At 30.1% G+C, this 17,592-nt stretch overlaps 1 protein-coding gene across 1 annotated transcript; it reads right to left on the minus strand.

Moving 5' to 3' along the window:
- Positions 1-10,306: 10,306 nt before the first annotated feature.
- Positions 10,307-15,883, minus strand: LOC126839677 (estradiol 17-beta-dehydrogenase 2-like). Its single transcript, XM_050575084.1, has 5 exons — positions 15,628-15,883; positions 14,776-14,927; positions 13,575-13,727; positions 13,045-13,191; positions 10,307-11,918 (listed from the first exon to the last, which is right to left on the minus strand). The coding sequence occupies exons 2-5, from the start codon at positions 14,849-14,851 to the stop codon at positions 11,527-11,529; spliced, it is 768 nt and encodes a 255-aa protein (XP_050431041.1). The 5' UTR covers positions 14,852-14,927; positions 15,628-15,883; the 3' UTR covers positions 10,307-11,526.
- Positions 15,884-17,592: the final 1,709 nt, after the last annotated feature.

Raw genomic sequence — 17,592 nt, forward strand, 5'->3', positions numbered from 1 at the left:
TTTGAAATTTCCATTTTTATTTCTCGAATTTCAGGATCGTTTTACACGCATTCATCGATTATGGGCGGCGGAGGCAGACGTGACGGTTACTACGATGAAATGTCGGAGGCGTTAACCGACGAACAAAGGGAGCACTACGGTCAGTATATGCGTGCTTACAAGGGGTACTTGGACATGGTGGACGTGGCAGTGTCATCTCAAGACGAACCTGTCCCCAACAGTGACTTGTACAGATTTATGGACCATGCGCTGTGGTCGACCCTGCCTAAAGCCGAATACAGGGTGCCGGAACCGTGGCGTTACCGTATATACTCAACATTAGCGCATGTGTGTTCCGCGTTACGACTTCACGGTTGGAGAGACCAACTGATCAGACGGTTCGTCTGTACGCCTACGTTCGTTAGCAACAGGAACAAATCAGCATAGGCTACATTGGTGATGGGAATAATCCGGACTGGCGAGAATTCAAGAATCCAAATTTACCGATTTTGAAAGTATTATTTTATACAAGGGGGTCGCAATAGCCAATAAGTGGTCTTAAAATGAAATAAGCGAATAAGCGAGTTCCAGTGTGACTAGACGACGAAATAACCTTTTTTATTGTACATATTTCTAATTATTTGTTTCATTACAGCAACCAAATGATACAACACATATTGCTTTTCAGATGTAATATTACACACTGTCATATAGTCATATGCAATTCGAATTTATCTAATGATCTATATAGATGGTAACTATTTTACTGTACAGTTTTTAACAACTTAATAAAAGTATTTATTTTTGTTTAAAGTGGTCACACTGTCGCTCGGCTTCTTGACTACTTCATTTCTGCTGACATTGTATTATGATATAACAACTTTATACATTTTTACTCTTACTATGATTTTATAAAAAGAAACTATACTTACATTCGTTTATGCATTTCTCGTGATACGAATCACAAACTAATTATAAGTTATAACTGTACATTTATCTGAAAAAAACAAACACAATAAAAGAAAAAATCTAAACCAGGGCCGGCGCAAGACATAGGCAACATGGGTATATTGCCTTGGGCGGCATTTTCCAAAGGGAGCAATTAATTAAAACAATTTTTTTTAATAAATAAATAAGTTAATTAACTAATTATTTCAGATAAATATTTGAAAATGCCGCAAAATTGGAGTGGCCTAAGTTGAAATACTGTCTATTGCCGACTTCGGTCGAAACCATAAAGATATATTATTTTAATTATGAACTTAATTTATACATAATAATATCAATTATTTGATATGAAATAATTACCAACTATTATAAATATCAAAATGGATTAAGTATGAATTTTTGAAAAATAAAAATATCTTTATAATTTATACTGTACATAATATGTGTATAACATATTGTATAACTAACAGTAAACAGTAATATTCGGATTTTTAAATTCAAAACATAACTTTAGGATACAACTAATTATATATTCGAATAAACTAACAACCTTTTTCGATTGTTATTGGTGGCTTATTCACACAATTGATCATTTTGTTCAATTGATTATTTTATTCACGTAATATTTCCCTTAAATAAACATTATAATATTATAATATTTAAAACTTACCAGTTAGAACTACCATTTAAAATATGATTGTAAACTTGGACACTAAAATTTGGTAATGTATTAAATTATATACTATGTGTATTTAATTTGACATTAGTTGCAATAATTATTCAAAAATTGCTATAAAGTAAAATTTTAATTTATCTGTTTAGTAAATATTAATGAAATGTATATTAAATTAGAAATAGATTACGTTTAGTCAATTTAGGTATATTAATATTGAATTACATGAATTATGAAAATCAGAAACATATATAATTATATAATTTGTATTTATTGTATTGCCTGCGTTACAATTGGTATGATTGGTTCATTTTTATTAACTACAACTTTTTGTTTAATTTATTAATTATTTCGGAAAATAACATTAATAAACTAATTATGTTATTTTTTACTTTTTTTTAAGTATACATAATGTAGGTATATATTGTATTTTAAAATATTTTTTCTAATTAATCATTATTTATTATATTGATTAACTGATTAATGTATTTATATTTTAAATAAAAACTACAAACCATTTCGATACGCTGTTAAGGGTTTTATCTCAGGAATTTATTATAATTTTCACTGCATAGGTATTATGCTACTCGATACCTACTCATTTTTTTTTTTTTTAATTGCACTATTATAAAATTATAAAATTACCAAAAAGTATGAAATTATATTTTTAATAAAATGATAATTTATATTGTAATGATAAACAATTAATAATTTATACAGTTAACAATTTACAACAATTTAACAGTTTGAATAGAATAAACAATTAACAAAATAAAACATTGGGTATTAACGACACTTTGTATGGGTCAAATAAAACAATGAAAAATTAAATAATGATAAATAGAAAATAGTACAACTTACCTTTACTACTTACAAGTAGTAAAAAAACTGGTATTACAAAAAGTGGTCCTCTCAAAGTTTGAACAGCAAAGTAGTCTAATTTGTGAACTAATTAACATTGGGCTGGTACACATATAGTGCCCTTAAACAAACCATTTAATTAAATATGATTAACAATAGACGTAATCATAAAACTTTTTTATTTACGTAAATAAAAGATTACTCGCCGGCCAATTAATAAAATACATATGGCACACTTTAAGTGTAAGTTTTTTCATTTGATCCAGTTGATGATTTAAAGTATCCTTATTAACCTGGCAGAGCATGGTCCACTGTACATTGTCTCAAATGTTGTGCTATTAAATAGAAGTCGTATCTAAAATGTATTAAAGGAAAGACTATAAAAATTCACCACATGATAATTATAAAAACTAGTCACACCTATATTCACTTTGTAAATCATGTTATAAATGTTATCGTTTGTTCTATAGAAACACGAATTTCAGTTCTTCAATGTTCTCAGTGCCTACAGCTTACCTATTACAATTTATCTCTCTTGGGAACTATGAAAAACTCTATAGGAACACCGGCTTGACCGTAGAATTATTTAACAACGACTTTTAGTTTACAAAAACTGTATATAAATTTAAATTTAACGAAATAATTTAAAGTAAATTTTTACAACAAACTAATAGTTAATACTTTTAACAGTCCAATGTCAATTTTGTGGAAATTTTGAAGTGGATACTCACCGACCCCGTCTCTGTATACATAGCTATGCATGTTGGCAAACTTTCATTTATCGGATAAGAAGTCATCAAGGCCCCTGGAAAAATAGAATTTTAGAATAAATTATAAACTAACAAAATAGTCCTTCACAATTAAAAAAAATATATATATTAAATGATCTACTTACTGGCTATAGAAGCTGCAAAATTATTAAAGGTAATCATTGGTACCCTAACTATGGGTATCAAAACACAGCTGTTCAAGCCAACACAGTAAGAAAAAGTGAGAATTTTAAGTATTATATTTTTAATAATTGTTACAAAAACGTTTTAGGGATATTAACTTTTAGTTAAAAAAAAGACTGTTAAAATGCTTCTACAGAAAAAATTAAATTTTAAAACCCAGTTGATTCCGCACAACAGTTATATATTATATAATATTTTTTGTTTAAAAAAAGCTTATTTACCAATGTTTGTAGAATATTTTATAAATTATGTTTTGGCGAATATTAAATTATTCTAGGAATACAAAAAAAATTCAAGTTTCAACAGTAATTTCTCAAGTATTAAAACTGTATTATAATATAAAAGAAATATTTTTTAAACATCGGTGTTAGAAATAATATTTATTCCAATGGCGCCTATTTGTCGCTCATCGATCCAATAGCAACGGATTGGTCTACATTGTGGTTTAACGCAAAATTTGTTTGTCTTGGTGCACAGTTATTCATTGTCACGCGATTGGTTTCGACGGACCAATTATATCCCATTCATTCACATTCAAAAAAAATTAAAAATTTTGAATTTTTCAATTTTCCAGGTAACTTTTTTAATTTTTTATTCTATTAAAACCTTATTTAGACTATTACTAATATTAAAAAAAAATTAGCCAAATCGGTCCAGCCGTTCTTAAGTGATGTGTGTTCCACTGAGCATAATTTCATTTTTATTTATATTAATATAGTATTTTTTTATACTGTTTTGGTAAATAGGTACTGGCCAAAAAATAAGAAAATGTTTGTCATGCCAACAAATTCAAAATAACATTGGGTTACAATTGAATATACAACATTGAATATTACAACATGAATAACAATTCGTTTGTTATTCATGTTTGGATATTCTTATCTTAATTCACAATGAATTCATTCGCTTTGATAGAAATAAAACGACAGTACGTATAAATTGAACAAATATATTGTTTTGTTTAGTATTGTGTCAGGCAAGCCAGTATTTCGAAATGCTGAACACTACTAATAAGCACGCCGCGCCAGTGGTACAAGGACAAGCCGTTTTCCTAGTTCCTACAGATCTATAACCACCTATCTCTGGTTAGGGGAGAAAGAATTCTACCAAGGGCTACACACCTGTTGGTAAGTAACGTTAGTAGTTAGAGTGATGTGCGCAGATAAAACACTCCACCCTTTCTCTCGTCCTAAATTTTTAACATGATTAACTTTAATAATAATTGTTTTAAAATGGTTTAAACAGGGTTAAAAGCCGAATGGTTACATTACAAAAATATAATTTATGTATAAATACTCTACATCAAGTTGTGACGGTCTCAACGCACTATTTCCCAGACAAATATGTGATATGTAGTTATGTCCATTTAAAGTAAAAAAAATTGCAGCACCCGTTAACTTAAAAATCGAGCACAGCATGACCTAATTTTGGAAATACATACTGTTCTACTATATTTCGTTTTTGTCACCTCTTGAAATATGTGAAGTGATTAGCATCCATAAATTTTTTTTCTAGGTGATAATATATTTTTTTTGTGCCACACCGTGACGTTGCGTAATGCAAGTTTATATTATAATAAAATGGGCAAAATAATTTTGGATTTGAAAGTATGGTTAATCACACATATGAAACCAATAAAGAAGTAGCCTATATGAGAATAATAATTTAAGATAAGACAAATAACTGTTCTAGTACTTTAACAGTTAAACAACTTTTAATAAAAGGAATTCAATTCGAAAAATAATACAAATTTTTTTAAAAATACTTTTTTCACTTAAAAATTTAGTATGATTCTTATGTAATTTGTCGTTTATTATTTATTTGAACATATTCCGTGTCTTCTAAATTTTCAATATTCCTTCTATGAAATAGTTAATTTTGTCTTCGAATAATAATTCTATATCCATGGTTTGCTCTGGACTTAATTCTAAATCGTATTTGGAGTAAAACAAATATTCTTCTTTACAAAATGCATCGAAGAACGCGTGCAAGTGTTGCAAGAATTCCAACATATCTTTCTCGACATTCAGAGTGACATTTTCGACAATAAAAGTTGTTCGGAAACTTTTTATAATGTTGAAAACTTCCTTGTTGTACTTCATTTCTGGAGCCAGTTCATAGAAAAACGATAGTGCATCACTCATGAGCGACAGCAACGGATCACTTTTAACGATCGTAGTCCGGAATCGTTTCAAACGGTTATTCTGAGAAATACCAAAACCTAAAAATCTTTTAATTCCTCTTATTTCGTCCGGCGTTTGCTTAGATTGATTCCATATGCGTATGGCGTGATCAACACACTCAATAAGCACCTGATTATATTTACAGCTCAAGAAAAGATGGGCTATTTGGATTTTAATGTCAACGTTTTTGTTGGTAACTGCAGCAATATTTACGGTATTTGACACGAGAACAGGTTGTGTGCCGTTGTTGTGAAATATAATTTTAAGTGTATTCACTATGTGCCATCTTGGATTTTCTAAAAGGTGTTTCATCCGTTCTACGCGTCTTACCGTCTCCAAGTCGTTCTTTATTATACGAGTAGTTCTTGATATTGGATCAAAACAAAAGCCGGATTCTTTGTCAAATAATCCTATAAACTCGGTTTTTCTATCTTTCACCTCTCCCATTACTGTAAGACTCATATCCTTCATTTTTTTCAAATTGGTCAACTGTTTCTTAAGAGCTTTCCTGGGATATGAGATCCCATAATCTAACTCTCTCAAAGGAATGGGGTCACAAAAACTGTAGTGGAACAACTCGAGACGGTGTAGAATTTTAGAAATGTCTTCATCGATAGCTTGAAACTCCATAACGAACACTTCCTCCGTAGTGCTATAACTATATCTGTCGCAATTTTTCATACCGGAATAAGCCAATAAGTCTTCTAAAATGTCAAATACGTCTTTGTTGAACACAGTGGTTGGGGATAATTGGTAAAAACACGACAGGGCGCCGTGCATACGCAATGCTATGTGATCATACTGTTTGAATGTCCACACCAGATTATCCATACATTTATTTGGATTAAAACTTTTTAAATCGGTTCTCTGACACTGGGCTCCTAGCTCGGCTACGAGGATGTATGAGTTTTTCAGCTCCAAAGCATACTTACAATTCAGAAACTGGTTGGCTTGTCGTAGCTTATACTCAACGTTTTCATTGCTTACAATTTGTCCCTTGCGATTATTTGCAATCAGATCGTACACGTAGAACATCTCTTCGGTTTCCATCCATCGTTCTATGACCCGTATATAGTTATATCTCGGTTCTGGGATTCCTTGCCAACCGGTGTACGTAAGAAGCTCATTCAAAGTGTCCACACGGGTCGCACAAAGTAACGAAACGCTAGAGTAAAATGTATACAAAAAGAGAATACCAGTGATTGCCATTGTTTAATCAAAGCGCACTCGACAGATATGGAATTCATAAAAAACAAATTGTGGCTACGTTGAATATTAAAAACCTAAAACTACATTTACGTTTTTACAATGTTTATCTTTAAAAACATATTTTTATTTAAATCTGTTTGTATACATTTGTATTTTCAAAGTACCTATCCAAATACACAATTATAGTCGATTTTATCAAAATTATTACTATTATGTTCTTGTATTTACAGATGTAAAACAAAAAATGTGGAAAAATGCTTATATATTTTTATGTTTTTAATCGTTGAGGTATTTTTGAGTACAAACAATTGCCTATACTCTACTGTACTAGTCCTCTCGGATAAAATCACTTTCAAATAAACGCTTTGATGCTTATTCAAAACAATAAATTTTACCTACATATATTACTTATTAGTTAAATATTACTAACGTTTATAGCCACTAGCGGTCGACTGTTGCCTGTTATTTAACTATTACCTTTTATGGAGATTTCAAAAATTGTGTTTTTTTAATAATAGTATAGGAGCAGTATCGTAATGTTAAATGTTCACGAGATTTGATCTAGTCATAAAATAAAGTATTATCATTTATGACTTAATTATTATTATATATAACTTAATTTGTACATAGTAATAAAATAATGAAATATTTTATACAAAATTAGAGCTACAAGTTGATAGACTAAAAATTTTAATTAGCACGAAGCAGATTATCTAATATTAGGTAATTTAAACAATCAAGCGTGAATCTCTTTAAATGAATAACAGTTTAACAATATGCAAAACATAAGTGTTTCATTAAAAAAATTGTGTAGTATAAAATACATTTTGGGTCGGTATACTGCATAAAAACCAACACATAATCTGAATCCAAAAAACAACAGTTCTCTTCATAATTTGCAGGTAGTTGGACCTTATATACTCATAGTTGATCTTCGGTAAGGTAATATAACGCGGGCGATAAAATAACGAGATAACAACAGTGGTTTTGTCGTGTCAAAATCATTAAGTATCTTAATAAGTACACGGATCGGTTTTTTTCCCAATAAATCGTGTATCTACTATTATCAGTTACACGATTTAGTCGTCTGTGATATCATGTAATTAACACAATATTATGATACCGACCATTGGGTCCTAACCTAACCTAACACGGGTAGACGTTACCAACTGAGAGTTTTTAGCGCTTGTTCGTTTATCACATCTGGTACACCGTGTTTTTAGTTAAAAAAAAAAAAAAATTGAATTTGTGTAAATTGTCAAAAGTGTTACTTGAGCACAAAACTTAATAGTATCATTCTGCATAGGTCTACAAAAAATTGTTTTAATGATTTGATAAAAAAAATTTTAAGATTTTAAGTGTTTTTTGTTAAAATATACGCAATCTGCGAAAACACAGTTTTCCGGCAATTAAAAAAAACCTGTAGTGCCGATTTTGTTTTCCGTTTAATATGATATGAATACATACGAGTTCTTACTACTGACAAATTTTCAACTTAATGGTCTTAAAATTACGGCTAAAAAACTAAAAAAACTTGAACCCCCTCTAGGGGTGTGGCAAATGGGTTTAATTTAAACTTGAGACTCTTTCGAGTGAGTGCATACGAAATAAATATTCCTTTTAAATTTCAACTCAATCCGACTCTTTTTCTCGAAATTATAGCCAGTAAAATTTCTAACTTTAAATCTCGTATGGTTTTTTCAAATTGTATTCCCTCAAAGTACCAACTAGATGAAATTTGCGATTTATAGAGTTTCTATTCGAAGGAATTGGTCCAGTATTAAAAAAGTTACAGTGTATACAGATAAAAAAAAACACACATCAGAGTAAAACTAATACCTTCTCGCTTTGCATCGAAGCCTAAAAATATTTCTTTTACATTATAATACAGTTTTAATTACTTAGGAAATAACTGTTGAAAGTTTAATTTTTTTTGTATTTCTAGAATAATTTAATATTCGCCAAAACATGATTTATAAAATATCCTACAAACATTGGTAAATAAGCTTTTTTTTAAACAAAAAATATTATTTAATATATAACTGTTGAGCGTAATCAGCTGGATTTTAAAATTTATTTTTTCTGTAGCAGTATTTTAATAGTCTTTTTTTAAACTAAAAGTTAATATCCCTAAAACGTTTTTGTAACAATTATTAAAAATATAATACTTAAAACTCTCACTCTTTCTTACTGTGCTGATTTGGACTGTGTTGGTTTGAACAGCTGTGTTTTGATACCCATAGTTGGGGTATCAATAATTACCTCTAATCATTCAATATATATTTTTTTTTAATTGTGAAGGACTATTTTGTTAGTTTATCATTTTTTCTAAAATTCTATTTTTCCAGGGGCCTTGATGACTTTTTATCGGTCGGTGAAGATCAACTTCAATATGTCCACAAAATTTAAATTGGACTGTTAAAAATAAACAACTATTAGTTTGTTGTAAAAATTGCCTTTAAATTATTCCATTAAATTTAAATTTATATGAATTTTTTGTAAACTAAAAGTCGTTGTTAAATAATTCTACGGTCAAGCCGGTGTTCCTATAGAGTTTATAGTTACTAAACATATCAGTGCCCGTTTTTTTACAAAACATGGCACATGTTATTCTCAAGCCAGTACAATTGTGAACAGTATTGTTACCGACTCCACGAAATAAGGGAATACAATTTTTTTTTTGTTTACTAAGTAACTACAAGCAACTAACGTAGAATCAAATATAATTATGAGCTAACAAACTAAGAGAGAGAAGTTGTAATAGGTAAGCTGTAGGCACTGAGAACAATGAAGAACTGAAATACCTGTTTCTATGGAACAAATTTCATATAAATGTATAAAAGCTTTCATGGATTGAAATACAATATGAATAATTATTCCATAGTCATTTCAAAGTTTGTTTTGTTTTGTTTTGTTCTAAATTACAATTTTAAAATTGTAACGCAGGCAATACAATAAATTACAAATTATATAATAATATATGTTTCTGATTTTCATAATTCATGTAATTGAATCTTAATACACCTAAATTGACTAAACCCAACGTAATCTATTTCTAATTTGATATACATTTCATTAATATTTACTAAACAGATAAATTACAATTTTACTTTATAGCAATTTTTTAATAATTATTGCAACTAATGTCAAATTAAATACACATAGTATATAATTTAATACATTACCAAATTTTAGTGTCCAAGTTTACAATCATATTTTAAATGGTAGTTCTAACTGGTAAGTTTTAAAAACAAATTATAATATTAATAATGTTTATTTAAGGGAAATATTACGTGAATAAAATAATCAATTGAACAAAATGATCAATTGTGTGAATAAGCCACCAATAACAATCGAAAAAGGTTGTTAGTTTATTCGAATTTATAATTAGTTGTATTGGTAATTAACAAATATAACAATTTTAAGTTAAGTAACAAAATCACTTTAAAAAGAAATTTAGAATGTAAATAATGCATTAGGTATACTTAAATTATAAAAATAGTTTTTGTTCGAATAATGTTATTTGATTATAATTTTCAAAAACAAATATTTTTTTATTTCAATAAGTGTCAATCTAAAAACTAAAGACTAATTTTGATCTTAGTTAAAATCTACAAAACTGTTTAAAATAAAATGTTGATCACTTCGTATGCCGTTTTTGGAAGCTATTAGTGATATGACGTAAATCCAGATTATCCAAAAATCCTAAAGTTATGTTTTGAATTTAAAAATCCGAATATTACTATTTACTGTTAGTTATACAATATGTTATACACATATTATGTACAGTATAAATTATAAAGATATTTTTATTTTTCAAAAATTCATACTTAATCCATTTTGATATTTATAATAGTTGGTAATTATTTCATATCAAATAATTGATATTATTATGTATAAATTAAGTTCATAATTAAAATAATATATCTTTATGGTTTCGACCGAAGTCGGCAATAGACAGTATTTCAACTTAGGCCACTCCAATTTTGCGGCATTTTCAAATATTTATCTGAAATAATTAGTTAATTAACTTATTTATTTATTAAAAAAAATTGTTTAAATTAATTGCTCCCTTTGGAAAATGCCGCCCAAGGCAATATACCCATGTTGCCTATGTCTTGCGCCGGCCCTGGTTTAGATTTTTTCTTTTATTGTGTTTGTTTTTTTCAGATAAATGTACAGTTATAACTTATAATTAGTTTGTGATTCGTATCACGAGAAATGCATAAACGAATGTAAGTATAGTTTCTTTTTATAAAATCATAGTAAGAGTAAAAATGTATAAAGTTGTTATATCATAATACAATGTCAGCAGAAATGAAGTAGTCAAGAAGCCGAGCGACAGTGTGACCACTTTAAACAAAAATAAATACTTTTATTAAGTTGTTAAAAACTGTACAGTAAAATAGTTACCATCTATATAGATCATTAGATAAATTCGAATTGCATATGACTATATGACAGTGTGTAATATTACATCTGAAAAGCAATATGTGTTGTATCATTTGGTTGCTGTAATGAAACAAATAATTAGAAATATGTACAATAAAAAAGGTTATTTCGTCGTCTAGTCACACTGGAACTCGCTTATTCGCTTACTTCATTTTAAGACCACTTATTGGCTATTGCGACCCCCTTGTATAAAATAATACTTTCAAAATCGGTAAATTTGGATTCTTGAATTCTCGCCAGTCCGGATTATTCCCATCACCAATGTAGCCTATGCTGATTTGTTCCTGTTGCTAACGAACGTAGGCGTACAGACGAACCGTCTGATCAGTTGGTCTCTCCAACCGTGAAGTCGTAACGCGGAACACACATGCGCTAATGTTGAGTATATACGGTAACGCCACGGTTCCGGCACCCTGTATTCGGCTTTAGGCAGGGTCGACCACAGCGCATGGTCCATAAATCTGTACAAGTCACTGTTGGGGACAGGTTCGTCTTGAGATGGCACTGCCACGTCCACCATGTCCAAGTACCCCTTGTAAGCACGCATATACTGACCGTAGTGCTCCCTTTGTTCGTCGGTTAACGCCTCCGACATTTCATCGTAGTAACCGTCACGTCTGCCTCCGCCGCCCATAATCGATGAATGCGTGTAAAACGATCCTGAAATTCGAGAAATAAAAATGGAAATTTCAAAAAAGCATTCTCTTTCCATTTTAAAATCGAGAAAAACATCCAAAACGTTTTTAAAACAGTCAATACCTTCCAAATTTGTATGAAATATTTTTTAGACATAGTTCTACCAATAAATACTGACAAATCAAACATATGTCACAAAACCTTTCCCCAGGAACGACATTTTAGTTTTTCTAATGGTGGGGCAACATTTTGTCGGCCCACTGTTCATTTACAAATATAAATATTTTTTCCAAAACACTTAGATACAAAACAGTGATAATACAAATATTATAAACCTTCATACCTATTATACTTGGTAGTCAGTTCAGGCGATTTATTATAGGGTAAGTAAATGTAGGTAGTTGCATAAAAAACAGATAATTTACGTCCTTATGTATCGAAAATTTGACCAGCCCATAAAAATTAAGGGTGGGGCAAATACCCCTACCTGCCCCCCCCCACCAAATGACGCCACTGCCTTTCCCCTAGAAGGGGTGGTAGTTTTTTTTATCAAAGAAATCTGTAGTCAAACCAGTAGTGTCAAAACCAAGCACGGTAAAAACCATTATAATGAGGTACAATCTCTACAGATTGGTTCAATGTGTTTACTTAAAGTGATTTAAAATAAAAATTTGACCTATTTCTTGTAGGATACTGTAGACTACATCTCCGTTCTCATTATGCTTTGACCCTACTATTCCCAGACCACTCTTTACTGGCTTACTCGGATAAAATCCCTTTTAAATAAACGCTTTAATCCTAATCCGTGGATACTGCACCTTACTTTAATACTTTCTTACTTGGTTTGTACTGTACTGGTTTGAACATAACCACAGATTCGCATCGAAGCGTTTATTTGAAAGTGTTTATTACTTTCAGTTGTAATAACCAATGTAGACCTGTGACCTCACCGCCCCAATATGCTCCATCCCTACTATGACCCGACCCCACTCTACTGGCTTTTTAGATGTTATTTGAATTTGTTTGAACATACATTTATTTGAATTGGGTCTTTGTTAAAAAGAAGACGTAAAAATAATAATTTAAACAATTATTTGAATTATTATTTATATACTGTCCAGGTTCGATGTAATTCAATAAAATACCATACCTGGGTAAAACGAAATCCAACTGACGCCACCGTTTTCTGCTCGAGATCCGCAAGTCCACGCTTGCACTGCTGCTTTTGTAGCCCTATAAACGGCTATGCCCGGCAATGGTACCATAGCGCAATGACTCAGTACATTAATAATCCGACCTGAACAAAAAAAAAAAAATTAAATTTTCTAACATACACTTATTTCTTGTGAGTCTCCCAAGCTACAGTTCTAAATATCATCACATTCACTCACTTCTTTGTCCCAAAATCTTATATCCTAATCTTTAACTACTGTCTGAACGTATGAGTTTTCCTCGTATTATTTACTTTGCTTGATGAATTATTGTTTTTTTTGTACTTACAGTTAGAAGGAAAAACCTTTTTAGAGTGTACCTCTTTCTTCTATTCAAAGGTGACAAAATTTGTAAAAACAAATTCACTGGGAGCTTGAATGATTTTGAATTTTATGAACTTCCATAGCCCCTACCCCTCCCCCGACTTCATCAAGCTACGTCTATGAAAGTCTACGAATCACGACTCACCTCGGTCACAACGCACTTTAGGTAAAAGCGATGACGTTAATTCCATTGGGCCTAGAACGTTTACACGAAACTGTTCTGTGATAAGTCTTGTCGTTTGCCACTCGTACTCGGCCATCAGCATGCGAGCCGCATTATTTACCACCGCGTGTAATTCTAAAAATAAAAAGTGTAAACCATTAACCGTGGTCATAGTACTCTGAACAGTGGTATAGCACACCCATACGAAGACCTTGATACTATTGATTAGTACCGTTGAAATAATAATATGCTAAGAATCGGTTATATATATATTTGCGAATCAAAATTCGATTGGAATAAAAATAAACTTTTTTTGAAATAACTTTAAGTAAATTAATTAAGCTAAACGTTTAGAAAAATATAAAAATACAAAAATCTCCTTGGTGTTTTTAAAATGTGAAATTAAAGTTGACTGTTAAATTCGATCTCTGGGTTGAGGTAGTTTAGTTCAAAAAACCTCACGAACTCATCTCAGATATGTGTCCAATGTAACAGTACAACTTAATCGGGAAGAAATGTAGGAAATTTGCATAGCACATAAAGAAACATTAATATTTTTTCAAGTTTGGTAGAAAATATCATCATTTTTTTTTTGTTATTTATTGAAGGGTCTTAAATAAGTCATTGTAATTAAATCCAAATGTATAATACTTTGGAAATGTTATTGATGTACTCATGTTGTTGAAGTATCTATTCAATTTCCTGCTAAAATATGATTCAAGGTCATTTTAATAATATTGATAAATGTTATTAAAGTATTTTAAAAAATACATATAACTTCTTGTGTGGGAATAATTGAAGGTTTCATTGGTCGTTACAACCGATAAGTTTTTAACTATTATTTTGAAGTTAGAAAGAACTTGGAATATTTTGTAATTTTGTAATTTTTTTTTTTTTAATACACAGCTAACATTTTTTTTTCAAACTCCTTGCAACATTTTTTTTTATGTAGAAATACTTTTATTTATTTTAAAACATCTTTTGTATCAAATTTATGTTATGGCTAAATATATGTTTTATTAATTACGTATAATCGCCTTAATGTCTTTTCTACTCGCTTATTTCTAGGGTATACGCTGTTAGAGTATTATTAGGGCCTCATTGTTTGAATACATTTCTATATGAAATATACTTAGTAAGTAATTGCTGTCGTAAGACTTTTACAAGTATATCTTATACTCACTGTAGTTCTGAGTCTCAACCAGGTCCTGTATGCGGTTTGCAGTCTCACGAACACTTTGAGGATCGCGCAAATCCATTGACCACGCGTACAGATCACACTTACTGTTACTACTGTAACTTCCATCGCCAGTGCCATAACATCCGCAACTGCTGCTGTTTTGTAACAGATAGTGATAATGTTAGGGTTATTAAAAAATTTACCTGTTATCTGAGTCAAAATTATTTTTATGCAAAACCTATGCTTTGGTTAGATAAGGTATCTTAATAGGAACATTAAAAAAAAATAAGTAGGTACATATTATTTTAATTTTAAATTCTCTTTTAGTGATGTGCTACTAGAAATATTTCCCTACCTCTCGGAATATTCCTTCAAAAAAAAAAAGTTAATTTATAAGTCCTAGTGTACTATAACACTGTTGTTTATTTTATTTATAGGTACTTATAAACGTATTCATTTTTATTATTATTTTTAAAAGATTTATGACAAGTTGTATCTTTTTTTTTTAGTTTTGGTAATATTTTTATAAAAATATAGTGTAAAATGTATTTCAAATGTTCATATTATATATTTATATTTTTGTTAGTTAGTAATTATTAGTGCATTCAAGTATATTTTTTGAGCTACCAAATCGTTTTAAAGTCTATATAATTATAATAATGTTTGTATTCGAATAATATTTATAACTATAAGTATAATTAAATATCGAAACATATGAACAATATTTATAAAAATTGTAATATTCTCAATCAATTCCCGATAGTGGGAATATTTGAATATTTAAATGAAATTCCCGGCAATTTGTTCATCACTATTGCCTGCATCATATAAATAATGTAATAGTATACATTATACCCTTCGTCGGACAGTCGATGCAGTCGGTCGACCAGGCGTTCGGCTCCTTCCAGGCAAAGGGCGACGACGGCTATTTTGCCAGGCACCGCATCCGATCCTACCGCTGTACTGGCACCACAGTAATACCTGACCACCAGGGAATAACCTAGGCCCGTGTCGCAGCCCGTGACCACCACCAGAGGAACGCGGCGGTCGGAGCCGGTCGTCTTTGGCTGATGATGGAGACTGGCCGATCTGGTTTCGTCGGCAGTGTTCGGCCGTCGCCGCCGACCTCAGCCGAACGTGGCGGCGGCCAAGCGTCGGTTCATTGTCTATTTTTTTTGTTATGCTGAGTTTTTTTTTTTTCTTTTAATTTTTTTATCTACATAAGCTAAAAAATAATAACGAATGATATTACACAACGCGTTGTCGAACAATAGCGTTTGTAAATTATTGCAACGGCACACGACCTACCTACCTACCTAAACGGCGGTCCGACTGCTGTGCATAATATAAAATATAAATAAAAAAAACAAACTAAACGCGGTGTATAACAATATTGTTGGTGTTTTAAAATACGGCCGAACCAACGCCGTGTAATCGTATTTAAACCGCACGACGGTTCGTCTACTACTAAAAAGCAAATGTAAATCAAAAATATTATACCGACAGCGACCTGTTGCCGTTGCAGATTATCAAACACAACACGTGCATGGTAACCTATACACGGTCAATAATACGTATATGTACCTACACACTCATGTTATCAAACGAAATGTTTCCAATGGACGTTTTAAGTTGTTACAGGTTTTACTTCAAAAAAAAAAAAAAATTAAAACAACGACTATATTATTTTTTGTAAACTAATTTCTCGATTAGGGAAAAAAAGGCATGACACGTCCCCTCGACACGGTAGATATACCTATGTTGGTATTATTGGAATAAAAATTGTAATAACAAATTATTTATTATTCTTTATTCGTTTTTTTGGTGGGTAACATTTTTGTACATGCGTAATTGGTAAATAGATATTTTCTGAATATATATTATACTCTGTATGGGTACTATATATAATATATTTATATATTACGGGTATATAGGTTGAATAAAGAAAATGATTCGTTGTTCCAAAATAAATCAAAATAGGATAACTATATAAGTCTTTCCTTGTATCTTGAGTTTTAATAAATACAAAGAATATAATTAAATAATAATGATTAAACAAAATTAATTTAGGTTTTAATGAACTTATCCAATATAATTTACAAATAATGGTGTAAAAAAATGGTATTTTATTTTAAAAATGAATACAATATTGTGTCCTGTAAAATTCTCTTATACATTGGTATATGTATCTTGTACATTGGTAGGCTACTCAACGAAGACCTAGTGTTTATTGTCAATAAATAATAATCATAAACAAAAAAAAAAATAGCCAATCATTTTTATTTGTAACAGGATAATAGCGGACAAATTTTCCAACCACAATTTTTTTTCTCCAAAATCCTTATTGATATTTGTACTTTAATTTACTAAAAGTCTCCATCAGTCAGCCTGTATCTTTTTTTTTTAAGCCCCGGAAGTTTTCATTATTTAATGATTTTTTTTTTCTTAAATGTTGACTGTCAGCTATTTCTAAGATGAATAAATTTGCCATATATCTTTATATTGTTTCAATAGGTACATGAGATCATAAAAAACATGCCATTTTCGGATTTTATTCAAATATTTTTTTATATTGTAATATTTTTGATTTTATTTAAAAACAATGTTTTATAATTTTTGTGGTCTTTATTTATAAAATGTGTTGTTCTGTTTTTGGTTTTCATTTACACTACATAGTTTCCAGTTCAACATGTTTATAGATTGCGGGTTTATAACAAATCGTTTATTTTAAAAAAAATTAATTAATATTAATAGGTATTAAAAAAATATAATAGAGTCGATAACCATTTAATACTTGGATTATCGTTTCTATTTTTTTTG

The sequence above is a fragment of the Adelges cooleyi genome, unplaced genomic scaffold (genome assembly GCF_023614345.1).
Source record: "Adelges cooleyi isolate 19-005CV unplaced genomic scaffold, UGA_ACOO_1.1 ACOO_flye_CR_arks_rails_tigmint_CR_PRNA_307, whole genome shotgun sequence".
NCBI classification, from domain to species: domain Eukaryota; kingdom Metazoa; phylum Arthropoda; class Insecta; order Hemiptera; family Adelgidae; genus Adelges; species Adelges cooleyi.